Genomic DNA, 15684 nt, shown 5'->3' with positions numbered 1-15684 from the left:
AAAGATAAATATCGTGCTTTCATTAAATAGTTTTCCTTGTTTTTTCTCTATCATTACAATTAAAAGTCCTACAAAATATGCAAATTTATTTACAGAAAAACAGAGCCGGCATCATTTTAAACATCCCTGTTTTTCAAAATTCCTTGTAAACAGTTTCAGAAATTCTTCAAAGATTGTGTTTTTCTTTCTTTTTTTTGTTTTTGTTTTTTAAGGTTTTTGTTTGTGTCATTTTAAGATGAAAGTTCCCAGTTCTCCCTTGCCCTGAAAGTCTCTAGAGTGAGCATGGAAGCTATTGAAGCAGAAGGTGGTTAGGGCTTGCAGAGAGAGCAGCTCCTTGGGGGAGCAAAGCATTTAGTCTATAGCTGTGGGTCTCAAGGTGAGGAAGAGGTCAGAGACAGAGACAACCCGGACTTCCTTGCGTCGCTTCCCCCATGCCACCTGGCGGCCTCCGTCCATCTGTCTGTCCATCAGGTTAGCGAGAACTGAGTGACTTTCAATTCATCGGCTGGACGAAGCTGGAATGCTCGCAGTTTCGGAAAGGAGTGGCCCAGGGTCCCCCTCAGCAAATAACAGCGTCCAACAGCGATTGGCAGAGAGAAGGGGGATTGATGCTCAGTCTAAACTCTACAAAAGTTACAGTTCTACAACATCTTGGATTTTTAGCAGGAACGCTAACTTCTATAGGTTTTTTTTTTTGCTTTTTTTCTTTCCTCTAATTTTTCTTCTATTATATAGGTATTTTAAACTTTTCTTTTTTTTTTAATTCTGTACAACTATTAGGATTTTAAAAGGGGTAGGGGTTAGAGTTAGAAGCATTTACAGACTTTTCACAACAACTATCTTTCCTTGTATATATCCCTTATTTATTTCCCTACTTGGTTTCCTTCCATCTCAAGGATATTTATAGATTGTTTTTTTTTTAATTTTGCTTTCTCCAAATATCCATCTTGCTTGTCTTAAAAGCTCCATCCATCCATACGATACAGAAAACCATAGGAAAGGTTCATAGACTCGAATAAAGGTCATCAAAGCGCCTCTCATAGTATCAAAGAACTATTATCTTGCCTGTTTAAAAGCATTGAAGCAGATTTTTTTCTTTTTTTGTTTCTTTTTTGTTTTTTTTTTTGTTTGCTTTTTTGTATTTTTTTATTACATATTTCTTAGAATCATTCTCGGCTGCTTTGGGAACAGCCCTGAGGCAGGAAGGAGGCTTGTTCCCCCCCCACTCCCCCTCTATTTGACATAGAGCTACACGTCTGCAATAAAAAGTTTGGTCCTTTGGTCCCTAAATAGCTAAAGGAATGACAGATACAGATGCTCAGTGGCCACTATTTTGGCCACTCCCGGGGACTATGCCCCGCCTTGCCCAATGGCTGGCATCCAGCCTGCCTCACCCAAGGAGGCACCATTGGCAGAAAAAGCCCATGGATTCATAACCAGCATCTCTTCCCAATTTCTGGCCTTTCATCCTCCTTGTCTGGTCTATTTTTGTTTTATTTTTTAAAGTTAGTTTCCTTTTGTGTATATTTATGTTTGTTTTTTTCTTCTTCATCATCTTCTTTAATCATATGTATATTTTTTCTCCAAGTGCATATCCTCTGAACTCCATAGACGAGATCCTTTTCTTGAAGAAATGTTACAGTCAAAGAGAGTGTCTGGAGTCTTCAGCTTGATTGATATTGATATTGGCTGATATGTCAAAGGTGTCATCCAACAGTTCTCATTTATATATATATATATATAGGTTTGTTTTTTTTAATGTAGCCCATTCAGCATCCTGCCCTAAAATGAAGAAAACCAGGCCAATTAAGCTGAGACTGGAACAACAGGGGCAAAATGGCATCAAAAGGTCAAACATCATAAGGTACCCTGCCCTGAAGTGGGAAGTGGGGGAATTCTCTGAGGAAGGTGGGAGAGTAAGGAGTCCTGTATTGCAAATTAGTCATGATCATGATAAATAAAAAGAAGTTTATTCCTATACTTTGAGTAAGAAAAAGATTGGGAAGTGGTGGAGTGAGGTGATTGTGGTTGATGTGGAATTGTAGTGAGAATGTGTTCATCCATCAGTTCCTCCCAAGTCCCACCCATACCCCCAAGTACTCAATTTGGGTTCTTCTGAAGTGCTAGAATATTATCAAAAAAGAATTGAAAAAATGGGTTCTGAGTCTTTCATTTAACTTGTCCTCAGTGAAGGAGTTACTAAGGATACAATATGTATACAGTTACCTGGCAAACAAAATAGCAAAATTCTAGTAGCCCACCCCCTACCTTGCCCCTCTAGAAGAGGAGAAAGATAAACCAGTGAAATGAAACATTCTAGAATCTTCACCCACCAACCACCAATTGCTTCCCTTCCTAGGCTGGTAACTATTTGCAAGGCTGTGTATACATATGTATACCTGGATATATGTATATATGTATTCATGTGTATATCTGTGCATATATGTGTATATATAGATTGAATATGTTGATATCTATATAGACATAAACATATTTTTCTCCTATATGAAAGGGAATTTAGCAGAAACCTGGGAGTTTGAGGAAGTGGGAAGGGGAAAGCAAAGGAAGTTGAAACAGTTAATAACCCAAACTGAGACAAATAATTCAAACAGTTCTCACTATCTGAAAAATAACAGTTTTGGGGAGTTTTTTTTTTAAAGAAAAATCATGATCTGACTAGAATCACCATTTAAGAAGAATGCTTAATCATTGCATATTAGCAGAAGAAAGTCATCTTCATTCTAGCAAGCAGCTTTCACTTATACATGGGGGTGACTAATTACATCAAGAAAGTTAGAATTGCAAAGCCCCCATGGGGGGAAGTGTCATGCGTATATCAATCCATGCTGGCAGGTTTTTCACACTGTTGATTCAACAAACAGCAAACCGTACACAGCAGTCTAAACAATTACAACACCAAATAAAATAATAATAATAAAATTAAAAAACACTTGTCAAGGACCCTTTTTCAGTTGTAAACAAAAAGATGCATTTTGCTTTTGTGTAAGGACTAATTTTTTTCCCCAAACCAACCAAAAAAAAACCCACCCAGAACTCCAACCCCCACCCACTCCCAAACAATAATTTAGCAAAGGTGGTGGCTACAATACAAACCTTATAATTATTACAGGGGCACTCACTCAGAGGCCTCAGGCTTTGTACTCTAGCTTTTTTTTTTGTTCATTTTTTTTTGGTATTATTTTAAATCATTGTGTTACTATAGAGTTTTTTTTTTCTCATTTTGGAGTGAGATTTGAAATAGCCTAACTGGGGAAAAATAAAAACCCAAGCCCAGGAAAGTGTCAATTGAAAAAGGCCCCCAAATCTCCAGAAAAAAATAAAATCACAATATTTTCAAGTGCAAGGAAATCAACCACGCATAAATATTTTTTAAACTTTTTCCTCATTTTAAGAAAAAATAATGGTTTGCACAGTTAAATGATCCCATGTCTGAGAATTCAGGAATCCGTTTTTAATTTTTTTGGTTCTTTTTTTTTGTTTCATTTTTTTTCTCTAAGTGACATCTAGAGAAGCATAAAAAACGCTGAACGAGAAAAACCAAACAACAGAAAGTAAAACCACTGCAAGCACCAAGAACGAAACGAAAATGAGCACAGCAAAAAAAAGGTTGTGGCAGCACAAAAGTCAAAGAAATGCACGTGTGATCATGACTGGCCAATCATCAACGGGTACAACATCCAAGAAAAAAATGCTCCAATCACAGCACCTCCACGAAACTTGACGGCAATTGTCATGCAACCAATTCTTAGCCTTGTTACATGACGCCATCATGTCACACTGTGAACTTTGAGTTGATTTGAACTTACGGATGGGGGACTGTATTCTCCACTCTCATGTGATTACGTGAACTTTATTCCTAGCTCAGCGCGAGACTGTGGTGGATTTGACTGGCCCTGGTTGGGTTGTTGGAATTTGATTGAATGACAAAAGAAGAAAAGATTTTTTTTTTATATATAATATATATATATGGAGAGAGAGAGAGAAAAAGAGAGAAAGAATGAGAGAAAGAACAAGAGAGAGAAAGAACGAGAGAAAGAGAGAGTGTGGAAAAGATAGGGAAGGACGAGGGAAGGAGTAGGGTTGGGGCTCAGGGAAGGTGGAAGGGGCAGTTGGGTTGGGGATGGGGAAAGATAGGGAAGAAATTAAAGGAAATTAAAAGGAAAAAATATCTATATATACAGCACCAGAACACAGCATCAATCCAAAAGCTCTAATGGCAGGACAGCAATCAAATCATGAGAGAACAGAAAGGAACATAAGTAAAGAATGTAGGAAGCCAGCAGAGAGAGACGGACACATATACGGTTGTTTATGCAGACACATGATACATTATGAACAGTAGCGGGAACCTCACACAGTGTTGCTACCAATATCATGCATTGGGCAGAGGAAAGCAGATACAGGGTGGTTTGTCAAGGAGGCCAGAAAAAATACAAAACAGCCCTGAAAACCACACTTTTGTCAACCACAGGTCTCAATGAGTGATGTGTCGAGTTATTACACTCCTCGGCTCTTTCTCTCTCCCCCAACACCATCCTCTCCCTCCCTCCCTTCCCCAGCTCCTCTGTGGCTGCTGGAGACATATGTTCCCAGTCTGGATTGATGAAACTTGGATGGGGCTTTGGGTGGGTAGGTGGGGGGGAGGGGGAAGGTAACAAATAAAATAGACAAAATGATCACAGAGGCACCACTTACTCCTTTGAGGGGTCATGTTTTCAGTCCTCCCCTGGCAGATATTACAGAATTGGCTTCATAGTTCTAGACCCTTTGAAAGTACCTAAGAAGCCCTCGAATCCAACCTCTTTGTTATATAGATGAGGAGAGTGAGACCCAAGGAGATTAAGGTGCTTGCCCAAGGTCACACAAGTGGTAAGTATCAGAGATGAGATTTGAACTTAGGTCTTCTAATTTCAGAGTCAATGTTCTTTCCACTGTACCATATTGCCTCCTTAAATAGGTTTCAATCTAGTGATAACCAATGGTGGATGACTTGATTTCATGACCATCTTCCCACCCTGTCCAGGGTCCCTCTCACAGAATATTCCAGAAAATAATACATAAAACAGATTCATTTCAGAAATTTCAAATGCATTAGAAATAAATTAGTTGTTAAAAGAATGCACAAACATATCCCAAAGCTACTAATGGTTTTCAGGGCCCAAAGTTCCACTCCCCAGTCCACAGGGTACTAATTTATTTTTCAAGGACTTTCCCATTGTGGGTGTTCAGCAAACATTTCTGAAATAAAAGGTGTTGTCTAAGTACTAAGTTAAGGAAGTGGTAATAATGCCTTCTATTGTTTTGGGGACTTAAGTACAATAACAACCTCTTTGCAACCTCACACTTGCTGCTCCCTGGAACATTCTTCGTGCTTTCAATCAGCAGTTTCCTGTCCTGTTACTGGCTGGCTGAGCTTTGAATCAGCACCAGGTCCTGGTCTGATGTTGACTGACAGCTCCACAAGCCAGTAACATGGCTGGAAAGATGAAAAAAGGACTCTTCTCTTCTATTTATATTTTTATGCACTCCTGATCTATTTCTAAGACTCTATTTGGTACAAAATTCTTGCAAAGAGACCTGGCAAGATTCTTTCCCTCCTCTCTAGCTGCTCTGAGAGCATGGGTGTTGACTATTCAGATGATGTGAATATAAGTATGGCCTGTGTATGCGTGTGCTTGCTACGTGGAAAGCCATTACTTGGAGCTTCAAGGGAATTCACAGAGAGATGGGACCTGAAAGGAATCAGCCTTTGCCCTAAAGAAAATAAGGCTGTAGTACTGAAAGGTCTGAACTCTCCCTCCCCAGGGCTGTATTTTCTAGGGCCTTATATTTGGCTGAGTTGGGGATGATGACTCTTGAGGGCGTATGAAATAGGCAATGTTGTACATGCTTGCCTTAGGAGGATATGGTACTGTAGATCTGGGAAGGCAGAGTAAGCATATACCTGGAAAGCTACAAGATAAACGTTGTAATATGATTTTTGATAAATTCACGTATTTTTAAAGCCATGATATCCATGACACAGAGGCATAAGTCAAATCGCATGTATTGTAGTGAAGGTTCAAAGTCTATGAGACAGTAAAAAAGAGGGGCCCAATTTTCAAGTGTTGCACAGAGCAAAGAAATACCTTGGTACAAGATGCCATGCTGCACTGTTTTGGTAGGCCATAGATAGATGTGGCTAGTGGATGAGAGTAAGGGGATCTGTGAAAGGTTGGTAATATGACCATGAAAATATAACACTAGGATTATACTGTAGGCTTGAATTTATATGACTCTGCTATAGAACTTACCACTCTGCTCCCATCAGCCTCCCTGAACCTTTTACTATGCCTTTTTCCCAGCCCCTCCATTCCCCAGTCTCCCTTCCAGCCCAGAGGAAGTAGCTTCCTCAGACAGGTAACTGAACTTAACCTCCAGGCTGCCTCATTTTGATAGACTTGCCTAGGTTATGCCTTGGTCTTACCATATCTTATGCATTGCTGTTTTGTTTGGTTGAAAGTCTTTATCAGTGTCATTTTTTCTTCTCCTTGCTCTTCTCCACTCCCCTCTTACCTCCTGGTTCTTAGTTTCCCCTCTGAAACTACTCCTACCCCACCCTTAATTCTTAGTCCCCAAAGACCTTCTGTCTTCCCTCACACTATTCCTCCAACAGTAGGTAATCCAAAAGTCAGTTACTCTTAAGTTACTGATATATAACAGATTTAACTTTGCAGTTTTTTTTTTACTTAAGGGATGCCAATTATATATATTTCATGGTAACTTGAGGTGACACCAGCCAGGGCAGAGAAGGGAGAGGAAGTGAATCTGCTGTCCTTTTGAGCTAGTGGAAGGCCTGAATCAATTCTTTTGCCTGTTCTCCCTTCAATGGCCTGGTCCACCATCATACAGCTTCATTCTCAGCCAACACTTATAGGTCCCCACATCATTAATAACCAGCTCTCTCCCATTGATCTTACTAATACTGTCTCCACAAAATCCCAACTCTATCAAAAGAACTCTAATTTATGATATTTTGCCCATTCCCAGCTACCTCCCTCCCTGGCTCTTATGTCAATCAATTCTGTTCAAAAGAATGGTGGAAAAGGGCCTTAGGGAATCAGTTTCCACACTGAATGAGGGTATGAATTCAGGTATGGTGGTCCCTGGGTTTAAGGCTACACTCTATCCTATAGGACTTGACAGTTACTCTGTAGTGTATTATGAGTTTGAATAAAGTATGATAAGTAACCTTCTTCTAACAGCTCAGGTGGAGCCCTGATAGGAAGCACATGTGCACACAGGCACTCAAACATAAACACATACAAACACAATCTTTACACATTATATCATAGGATTTAGAGCCAGAAGGGACATATATACATACATATATGAGACAAACATACACTCATAAACAGTTACAGTCACACATGTGCTTACTCTATCTCCATCTCTTTCCTCTCTTTCCTTACTTACTTCTCCAGACATTTCCTTACACTCACTCTCAATATGTATTTTTCCCTTAGGAGTCAATGCTAACTGGTTGTTCACAGGTCATGTTAGTTATTGGGGGCACCATATCTGCCACTTTTATTTTCTGCTTTTTCTGTCTCTCTGTCCCTCTGCCTGTCTTTGTTTCTGCAACTGTTCTATTGCTGTGGGTCTCTGTCTCAGCATCACAGTCTCTGGGCTGGAAGAGAATTTGAGAGATTCCTTTTGCTGGTAGGTAGGACAGGAATCCAACTCAGAGAGATGAGGCTGTCCTGGAAAGTTGCAATCTGCAGGCTACTGTGGAACATCTGTGGCTACTGCAGCCCCCATCCCTAGGAACCACCAGCCATTTGTGGACTTAGAGGACCCAAGCAGAACACAGTGCCTGGATAAGAGCCTGGTCCCCAAAGCCCACATCATAGCTGAGCACAGGTCCCTGAGTTCAGAGCTCTGAACCCTGAACCTGGCCTAACAAAGGCCCCAAGCCAGAACTCTGATCAGAGTAGGGAGTCCATCCCAATACCTAGACCATCCACTAGAACACAGAACCCACTTCAGTATATCCTGAGTTCAATTTAACCTTGCTAGAGGACAACCCAACCCATTTCAAATCCCAGCTGAGTTGTGAAAATGGACTTCCCCAACTAGCAGAAGGTAACAGTATGGCTTATTGTGTTTGTAAAATGTTATAAGCCTTCAATAAAGGGATTCTGGAAAAACAGTCCCTTTAGGTAGATGAGATAGGAGTACAGATGATAGAGGTAATAATGGGTGGGGTTGCTAACCTGAGCTAAGAAAGGTGGGATAATTCATTGGGCTGAGCTGCAAACCAGCTGAAAATGGTCTTGGCCCTCAGACAAGAAGCAGTGAACTTGGGAGGAGGGGCCATATAGGGACTAGTGCAGGGGCTCACAACCAGGGGTATATTTACCTGCAGTGGATTTGAGAAGCTTTGCAAGGGTGGGGAGGTATGAGAAATACTTGGTAAATAACTGCATTATCCTATTGAAATATATATTTTGTTTCTCATGTGCATATACAGGCATACCTTGTTTTATTGTGCCTCACATTGTGCTTTTTATAAATTGAAGGTTTGTGGCAAGTGTATCAGAGCCATTTTTCCAAAAGCATGTGTTCACATCATATCTCTGTGTCACATGTTGGTAATTCTTGCAACATTTCAAACTTTTTCACTATAATTATATCTGTTATGGTGATCTGTGTTCAGTGATCTGATGTTACTATTGTCATTGTTTTGGGGTGCCGTGAACTGCCCCCACCCTCTTTATTCCCTGACATTGATATCAAAATTAGATCTGTTAATAACCCTACAATGGCCTCTAAGTATTCAAGTGAAAGGAAGAGTCAATATATGTGCCAAACTTCATTGTTATCTTATTTTAAGAAATTCCCACAGCCATCCCAGCCTTCAGCAACCACCACCCTGAGCAGTTAGCAGCCATTAGCATCCAGGCAAGATACTCCACCAGCAAAAAGATCATGACTCACTGAAGGCTCAGACGATGGTTAGCATTTTTCAGCAATAAAGTATTTTTTTAAATTATGGTATATATAGTGTTATTTTAGACATAATATTCTTGTACACTTGATAGACTATAGTATAGTGTAAATATAACTTATAGGCACTGGTAAACCAAAAAATTTGTGTGACTCTCTTTATTGTGATATTTGCCTTATTTCAATAGTCTGGAACTAAATCCATAATATCTCCAAGGTATGCCTGTACATGTTAAACTCAAGAATTTATTTCCTTTTGGACTGAATAGCGGGGAAGTTTACTGAAAGACAAGTAATACTGAAACTGAAAAAGATTGGGAGTCCCTGGACTAGAGGGACTAGATGTAGTGAAAACACTAGATGATGCACTGAGCTTCAAGGAGAAAGTCAGAACCACTGAACCAGAAGATTTGGGTCAGGACTTAGGGTATGAATTTAGAGCTGGAAGGGACCTTGGAAATCATTTGCTCCAACTCTTTCATTTGATATGAAGCCCTCACTTATATAACATTTTGGAATTTACGAAGTGCTTTTCTCACATGACTCCACAGGTATTTTTGTCCTGTTTTACATATGGGGAAGTTGAACCTCAGAAAGATTAAGTGATTAGTCTAAGATCCAAATCAAGATAGTTGTAAATCCACATCTGACTGGGTACAGAGGGCTTTCCACTCTCCTCTGCTGCCTCCTAGTAGAAAGTAGCTACTTGAGGGCAGCACCCTTCACTAGACCATACTCTCTTCAAACTATTATCCTATATAGCTCTGCCCTCTCTTTCTCAAACTAGAAAAAGCTGTTGTGCTTACTGCCTCCATTACCCCTCCTTTCACTTAGTCTTCAGCGTCTGACATGACTCAGCTGAAACTGTGCTCTCCAAATTTCTCTCCAACTTCTTAACTGCCCAAACTGACAGTCTTTTCCTCAGTACTAATTCTTGACCTCTCTGCTATGGTGACACTGTTGAATATCCTCTCCTCCTGGATTATGATAACACCATTCTTTTCTGGATCTCCTTCTACCTCTCTGATTACTTGTCTCAGTCTCCTTTGATGGCTCACCATCTGTATCATGCCTCCTAACTGTAGGCCCATTCCAAAGTTTTGTGTGAGCCCTCTTCTCACTCTAGACTTCCATTCTCATCATTGTTATAGTTATCTCCCATGTTTTATTATCCTCTCTATGCAAATGAGTCGCAGATCTTTCTCTATATATCTAGCCCCAGTCTCTCCTGAGCTCCAGTATAGAATTGCCAACTGCCTATTGGACATTTTGAAGTGGATGTCCTGGAGACATCCCAAATTCAACATGTCCAAAACAAAACTCACTAATGTTTCCCCAAATTTCTTCCCTTTACCTGTATTTCTAACAAGCACCATCACTCTTCTAGTTTCCCAGATTTGCTATCTTTGCATTATCCTTAACTTCTCTCTCTCTCTCCCTCTTTCACCCAACATGGCCAGTTACCAAATTTTACCATTTCTACCTCCATAACATCTCTCATGTCCCATCCTTTTTCTTTGCTCACAAGGCTAGCATCTTAGTTCAGGCTCTTATTATGCCTTCCCTGGACTATTGTAATGGCCTCCTGATTGGTCTTCTTGCCTCAAATCTCTCTCCACTTCTATCCATTCATCTTCCATATAGGCTTCAAAATAATTTTCATTGAGTAAAGGTCTGATCACGTCACTCCCTGGGTAATAAACTCCAATGGTTCCTTTCTACCTCTAGGATAAAAACAAACAAAACAACCCTACTCTGTTTGGCTTTTAAAACCCTTTCCAGCTTGGCCTCACTCCATTTTTCCAGCTTCATTATACATTACTCCCTCTTCACACTCTATGTTCCAACCTTTTCTCTGTCTACTGTCTGCCCATGCATGGAAAGTACTTCCTTCCTTACCTTCACCTCATGGAATCTCTCACTTCCTTCAAGATGCAGCCCAAGTTCTACCTTCTACTCCAAGCCTTTACTGATCCCTCCCTAACTGCCTCATATTTGTTCTGTATTTATTCTGCATGTTGACTTCTTTATGTCTACGTTGCCTCCTCTGGTAGAATGTAAGCTCCCTGAGGGCAGAAATTGTTTCATTTTTGACTTTGTATGCCTAGCTCAAAGCCCAGTGCCTGTCATATTATAAGTATTTAATAAAGGGTTGTTTACTGATTGTTTGACTGGAGGAGAGGCAACCTTGAAGCAGTCAACCGAAAGCTAGCCTCAGAGTCAGCAAGACTTGGGTTCAAGTCCTGCCTCTGATACATATAGGCTATATGCTGACCCTGGACAAATCCCTGCACATCTCAATCCAAGTAGAGTAGTTGCTGATTTATATGCTTGGAGGGAGTTCCTTACATAGATGAAATCTCAGAACTAGTTTAAAAAAAAAAGGCTCCGTCCCTTAGCACACTGCCTACCATATAGTTAAAGTGCTTAATATATGTTCATTTAATTGAATAGAATGAGAAAATTGAGACCTGGAGAGGTGGCTACTTACTTGCCCAAGCCTGTATTGCTAAGTGGGTGGCTAGGTGGGTAGAGTGCTGGCCCTGGAGTGAGGAAGACCTCAGTTCAAATCCAGCCTCAGAGACCTACTAGCTGTGTGACCCTGGGCAAATCACTTAACCCTCTTTGCCTCAGTTTCCTCATCTGTAAAATGAGCTGGAAAAGCAAATGATAAACCACTCCAGTATCTTGCCAAGAAAACCCCCAAAAGGGGTCACGAAGAATCAGACATGACTGAACAACAACAAAAGTATTGCTAGTTAAGTTGCAGGGCAGTGATTTGAATCCAAGTCTTCCAGCCCAGGTATATTGCCTTTTATACTAACTGCCCTGTATTTGAACCTTCCAGAGCACTGTCCTTATCCAGAGGAGCAGAACCCAAGGCAAGACCAAAGAAGAATGAGGTGATGGCCACAACTTCCAATCCCTTCTCCCACAGAGGAACCACCATAATGAGTTCATTGTTTAAACTGGCTGCCTTGTAAGATAGTGAGCTTCTCTTCACTAGAAGTATTCAGACAGATGCCAGATAACCACTTGTCAGGAGGTGTTCCTGTGCCTGAGAAAGAGGCTGGATTAGTTTGGCCTCTAAGGCCCCCTTCAACTCTTACATGTTATGGTTTTGTGACTCTATGGATCAGAACCATGCCTTATACAGGTCAATTCATGGCTCTGACAATTGTCACTTTGTCCAAAACCTTTTTGAAGCTATTTGGATTTCCAATATAAATCACACTGCCTCTTGGTGATGATAATTACATCAGTTTATTACTCACAGTTTAAAGTATGGATTCCTTTCAAGTATCCTAAACTTATCTCCTTTATGTTTCAAAAGGGATCCTCCTTGTCCTAAGGATAGTGACACCTCATTTATTAAGCATCTTTGGGGAATGAGGCATTCTACAAAAATGATTTTTCCAGAGACTTCAAAGGTATTATATCCAAAAGCCAAAACTGCTATTTTAAACAGAACTCTTAAAAATGGTATTATATATTCCTGACTTATTAAAGACAACATTGTAGTTTTGTCCATTAGCTGTGTCTGATTCTTCATGACCCCATTTGGGGTTTTCTTGGCAAAGATGCTGGAGTGGTTTGCCATTCCTTCTCCAGCTCATTTTACAGATGAGGAAACTGAGGCAAAGGGGGTTAAGTGACTTGCCCAGGATCACACAGCTAATAGGTCTCTGAGGCTGGATTTGAACATAGGTCTTCCTGATTCCAGGGCCATCACTCTATGAAGTGCGCCACCTAGCTGCAAAGACAAGGTGCTGAAGATAATTTTTTCCTAATAACTTAAGGTCATCACTATGACCCTCAATTATTATATGTTCAGTAAAATAGTACTGTCCCTTTAGTTTTTTTATTCCTATTTCACTCTCAGCATTCCTGTCACTAGTATCACCAATCACTTTCCTCCTCTGCTTCTAATAATGGGCTATGAGCTGAGAAACTGTTAGAATTATGAGTATGTTAGGACAGAACTTTGTGGCAGCTATTGTGTTCAAGTAGGACTGAACTTTTGCCAGAAGTCTGATCATAGGATCATCTAATCGCTCAACACTTATTAAGTGCCTACTATATGCTAGACATTGACAATACAAAGGCAAAAACATAAGTGTCCCTGCTCTCAACAAGCTTACATTCTCTTGGAGCAAAGATTTAGAGCTGGAAGAACCTTTGGGGATAATCTAGTCCAATCCCCTCATTATAGAGATGAGGAAACCGAATCCCAGAGAGGTAAGTTACTTGCCGAACATCATACACAGTAAGGAGCAGAGTAGGGTTTGAAACCCATGTCCTCTGACTCCAAATCTTTCTTAACCTCTTTGAATAATTGAGGTTTTCAGCTGTTTCAGATCTGAACAAGTCAACTCACCTTATCTATCCTCCAACTAATAGTCTTTAATCTGTTGTCATTTTGTATGTCTCTCTCTTACTCCCTTCCCCCACCCCCAGGCATCAGTCCTGCCATCCCACTTCACTATCTTCTGACTGACAGCTCAGTTCGGTTCTGCCATTCCCAATAGGTCCCACTTGGGTATCTCTCCTGCCAGCCCTTGCCCTTTGTCCTCTATTAGGCCTTCGCCTCACCTCAGGCTCAGAAAGGGAATGGAAGTGATTCTCCTCATTTCAGCTGGGCCAGAGTTAGGCCCTGGGAGAGGAGAGAATGTGCCTGCCCGACATAGAGATGGGAGGAGGAAGTTAGGGCGGGAGGAGATGCTAAACATCTTACACCCTCAATCTTAGCCAGGGCAGATTCCTGAGGGCCCAGTTGCGCCTCTGGGGGATTGCTTAATCCAAGGCTGGGGGGCAGACCTTGGTTCCTCTTGGCCAGCTTGGCTGCCCCTCTCCCCTCTCCTACCTATCCCTGACTTCCCAAGCCGCCCTCAGCAGGGGGAGGCTCACGTGCCCTCCTGCCACCCCGCGCCCCATGGGCAAGCAGGGTGGAGGAGGCTGGGCCCAGGATGGCACGGGAGGACCGGGGTCGGCGGGTCCCAGGAAAGCCACGAGGTAGGTCCGGAGGAGCAGACGGCGGCGGCCAGCGGCGGGTCCGAGCGGTCGGGCGCCGCCCCCTCCCGTCCTCCCCGGGCCCAGGCTCCTGACCCGCGGCCCCGCGTCCACTCCCGGCCCCAGTTACCTGTGCGAGTCCTGGTTTCCCCCGGGGGACGCTCCCGCCGGCGCTCAGTAGGGGCGATTGGCGTCTTTCGGCCGCTTGAGCTGCACCTTGAGCCGCTTCATGCCGATCTGGAAGCCGTTCATGGCCTGAATGGCCGTCTGCGCGCTGGCCGGGTTGTCGAAGCTCACGAAGCCTGCGGGGACACGGGGAGACCGAGGGCCGGGGTTTCCACGGGGCCGCCTCGGGGCCGTCCACGCCGCCGTCCGCGACTCCACCCGGGGTGGGGGGAAACACTGGGGGCCGGAGGGGGAGGGCAGGGAGGAAGGAAGGAAGGGACGGGGAGAGGCGTCGATGAGGTGGCTGGGAGGGAATTCCGAGGCAGCTCCCCCCCACCCCCCTCCCTAGGGATGCAGCCCCACAAAGGTGCCATCATCCAGCGTGGTGTGGTGGAGACAGCCCTGCATTTGGAGTCAGAAGACCTGGGTAAGAATCCCGACTCTGCTACTTACTACCTGTGTGACCTGGGGCAAGTCACTTCACCTCTCTGGGTCTCAGTTTCCTCATCTGTAAAATGGGGATGGGTGGTGGGTTGGATTAGATGGCCTCTAAGGTCCCTTTCAACTCTGAAATCCCATGATCCTATGTCTTCCCCCATCAGACCTTAGGTTTCCTGGAGGCAGGGCCCCCTCCCGGCACATCGCCGTGCTCTGTGTCGGGGCAGGGAGCATATATTATTAATGGCCTCACCAGAGTGTGGTGCCATCTTCCCCAAATGCCTCCTGGCCACATTCTTTTAGTTTATCCCTCTTCTCCCCACCTCCCCAGATTCTTGAGACCCTTTTCAACAGTACTGCCTGTGTCTTTTGCAGAAAGAAATACAATACTCAATTCAGAAACCCTGAGGGATAGTGCCTCCCTCCCAGACTCCAGACCCTGCCCCTCCCAACCATCTCCTCCGCGGGTACCTGCGTCAGTAACGAGCAGCCACACCTTATCTCCCTGTTTGAAGGTACCTCCGAGACCATCCAATGCAACCCATTTCTGAGTAAGAATTCCCTCCAAATCCTACCCCCAAAGCGGCCATCTTCTGGCCTTCCAGCTCCCTCTCCCAACCCCTCATGAAGAGCTTTCAAGGTCATAAAATCATGGGATTTAGAGGGAGAAGGGAACCTAGATATCAGCTAGTCCACTCCCCACTCCACCATTTTACAAATGAGGAAATTGAGGCCCAGAGAAGTAAAGGGATTTACCCAAGGTCATACAAGTAGTAACTAGCAGAGCCAGGATTGGAACCTAGATCCTCTGACCTCAGCCTTCTTTGTATTTGAGGAAGTTTGGTCTCAGATACCAGGGCCGGCCTTACCCATAGGCAGAACAAATAGCTGCCTGTTGTGGCAAGTTATGAGCAAGGCCAGAAGTTCTCTCTTTGTGAAAAATCTCTCCCCTCTCCCATTGCCTGCAATTTCATATTACTGCTTAATTTCTTTGTGTTGAGTATGACCTTCTCCAAGATTCTCTTTTGAAGGCAACTCTTCCCTCCACCCAAGAGGAACATA

The 15684-nt window shown here is 42.9% G+C and overlaps 1 protein-coding gene across 21 annotated transcripts in view; it reads right to left on the bottom strand.

Moving 5' to 3' along the window:
- Nucleotides 1-536: 536 nt before the first annotated feature.
- Nucleotides 537-15684, bottom strand: part of CELF4 (CUGBP Elav-like family member 4) — a 583999-nt gene continuing 568851 nt past the window's right edge. For 18 of the 21 annotated variants that reach the window (XM_020985716.2, XM_020985719.2, XM_078153281.1 and 15 more), the window contains 2 exons: nucleotides 14150-14321; nucleotides 537-1782 (listed from right to left, as the gene is read on the bottom strand). In XM_020985716.2, coding sequence (XP_020841375.1) covers nucleotides 14194-14321 — 128 coding nt within the window. In that variant the 3' untranslated portion in view covers nucleotides 537-1782; nucleotides 14150-14193. Of the gene's footprint in view, nucleotides 1783-3827; nucleotides 3915-14149; nucleotides 14322-14637; nucleotides 14693-15684 lie in introns of those variants that run through there. The other 3 variants (XM_078153279.1, XM_078153280.1, XM_078153277.1) reach the window with 2 other exon arrangements.

This window comes from Phascolarctos cinereus, unplaced genomic scaffold (genome assembly GCF_003287225.1).
Source record: "Phascolarctos cinereus isolate Bilbo 61053 unplaced genomic scaffold, phaCin_HiC Scaffold_4;HRSCAF=312, whole genome shotgun sequence".
NCBI lineage: Eukaryota > Metazoa > Chordata > Mammalia > Diprotodontia > Phascolarctidae > Phascolarctos > Phascolarctos cinereus.
Note: the sequence above shows the minus strand (reverse complement) of the source record. Positions and strands in the feature narration are given on the sequence as shown.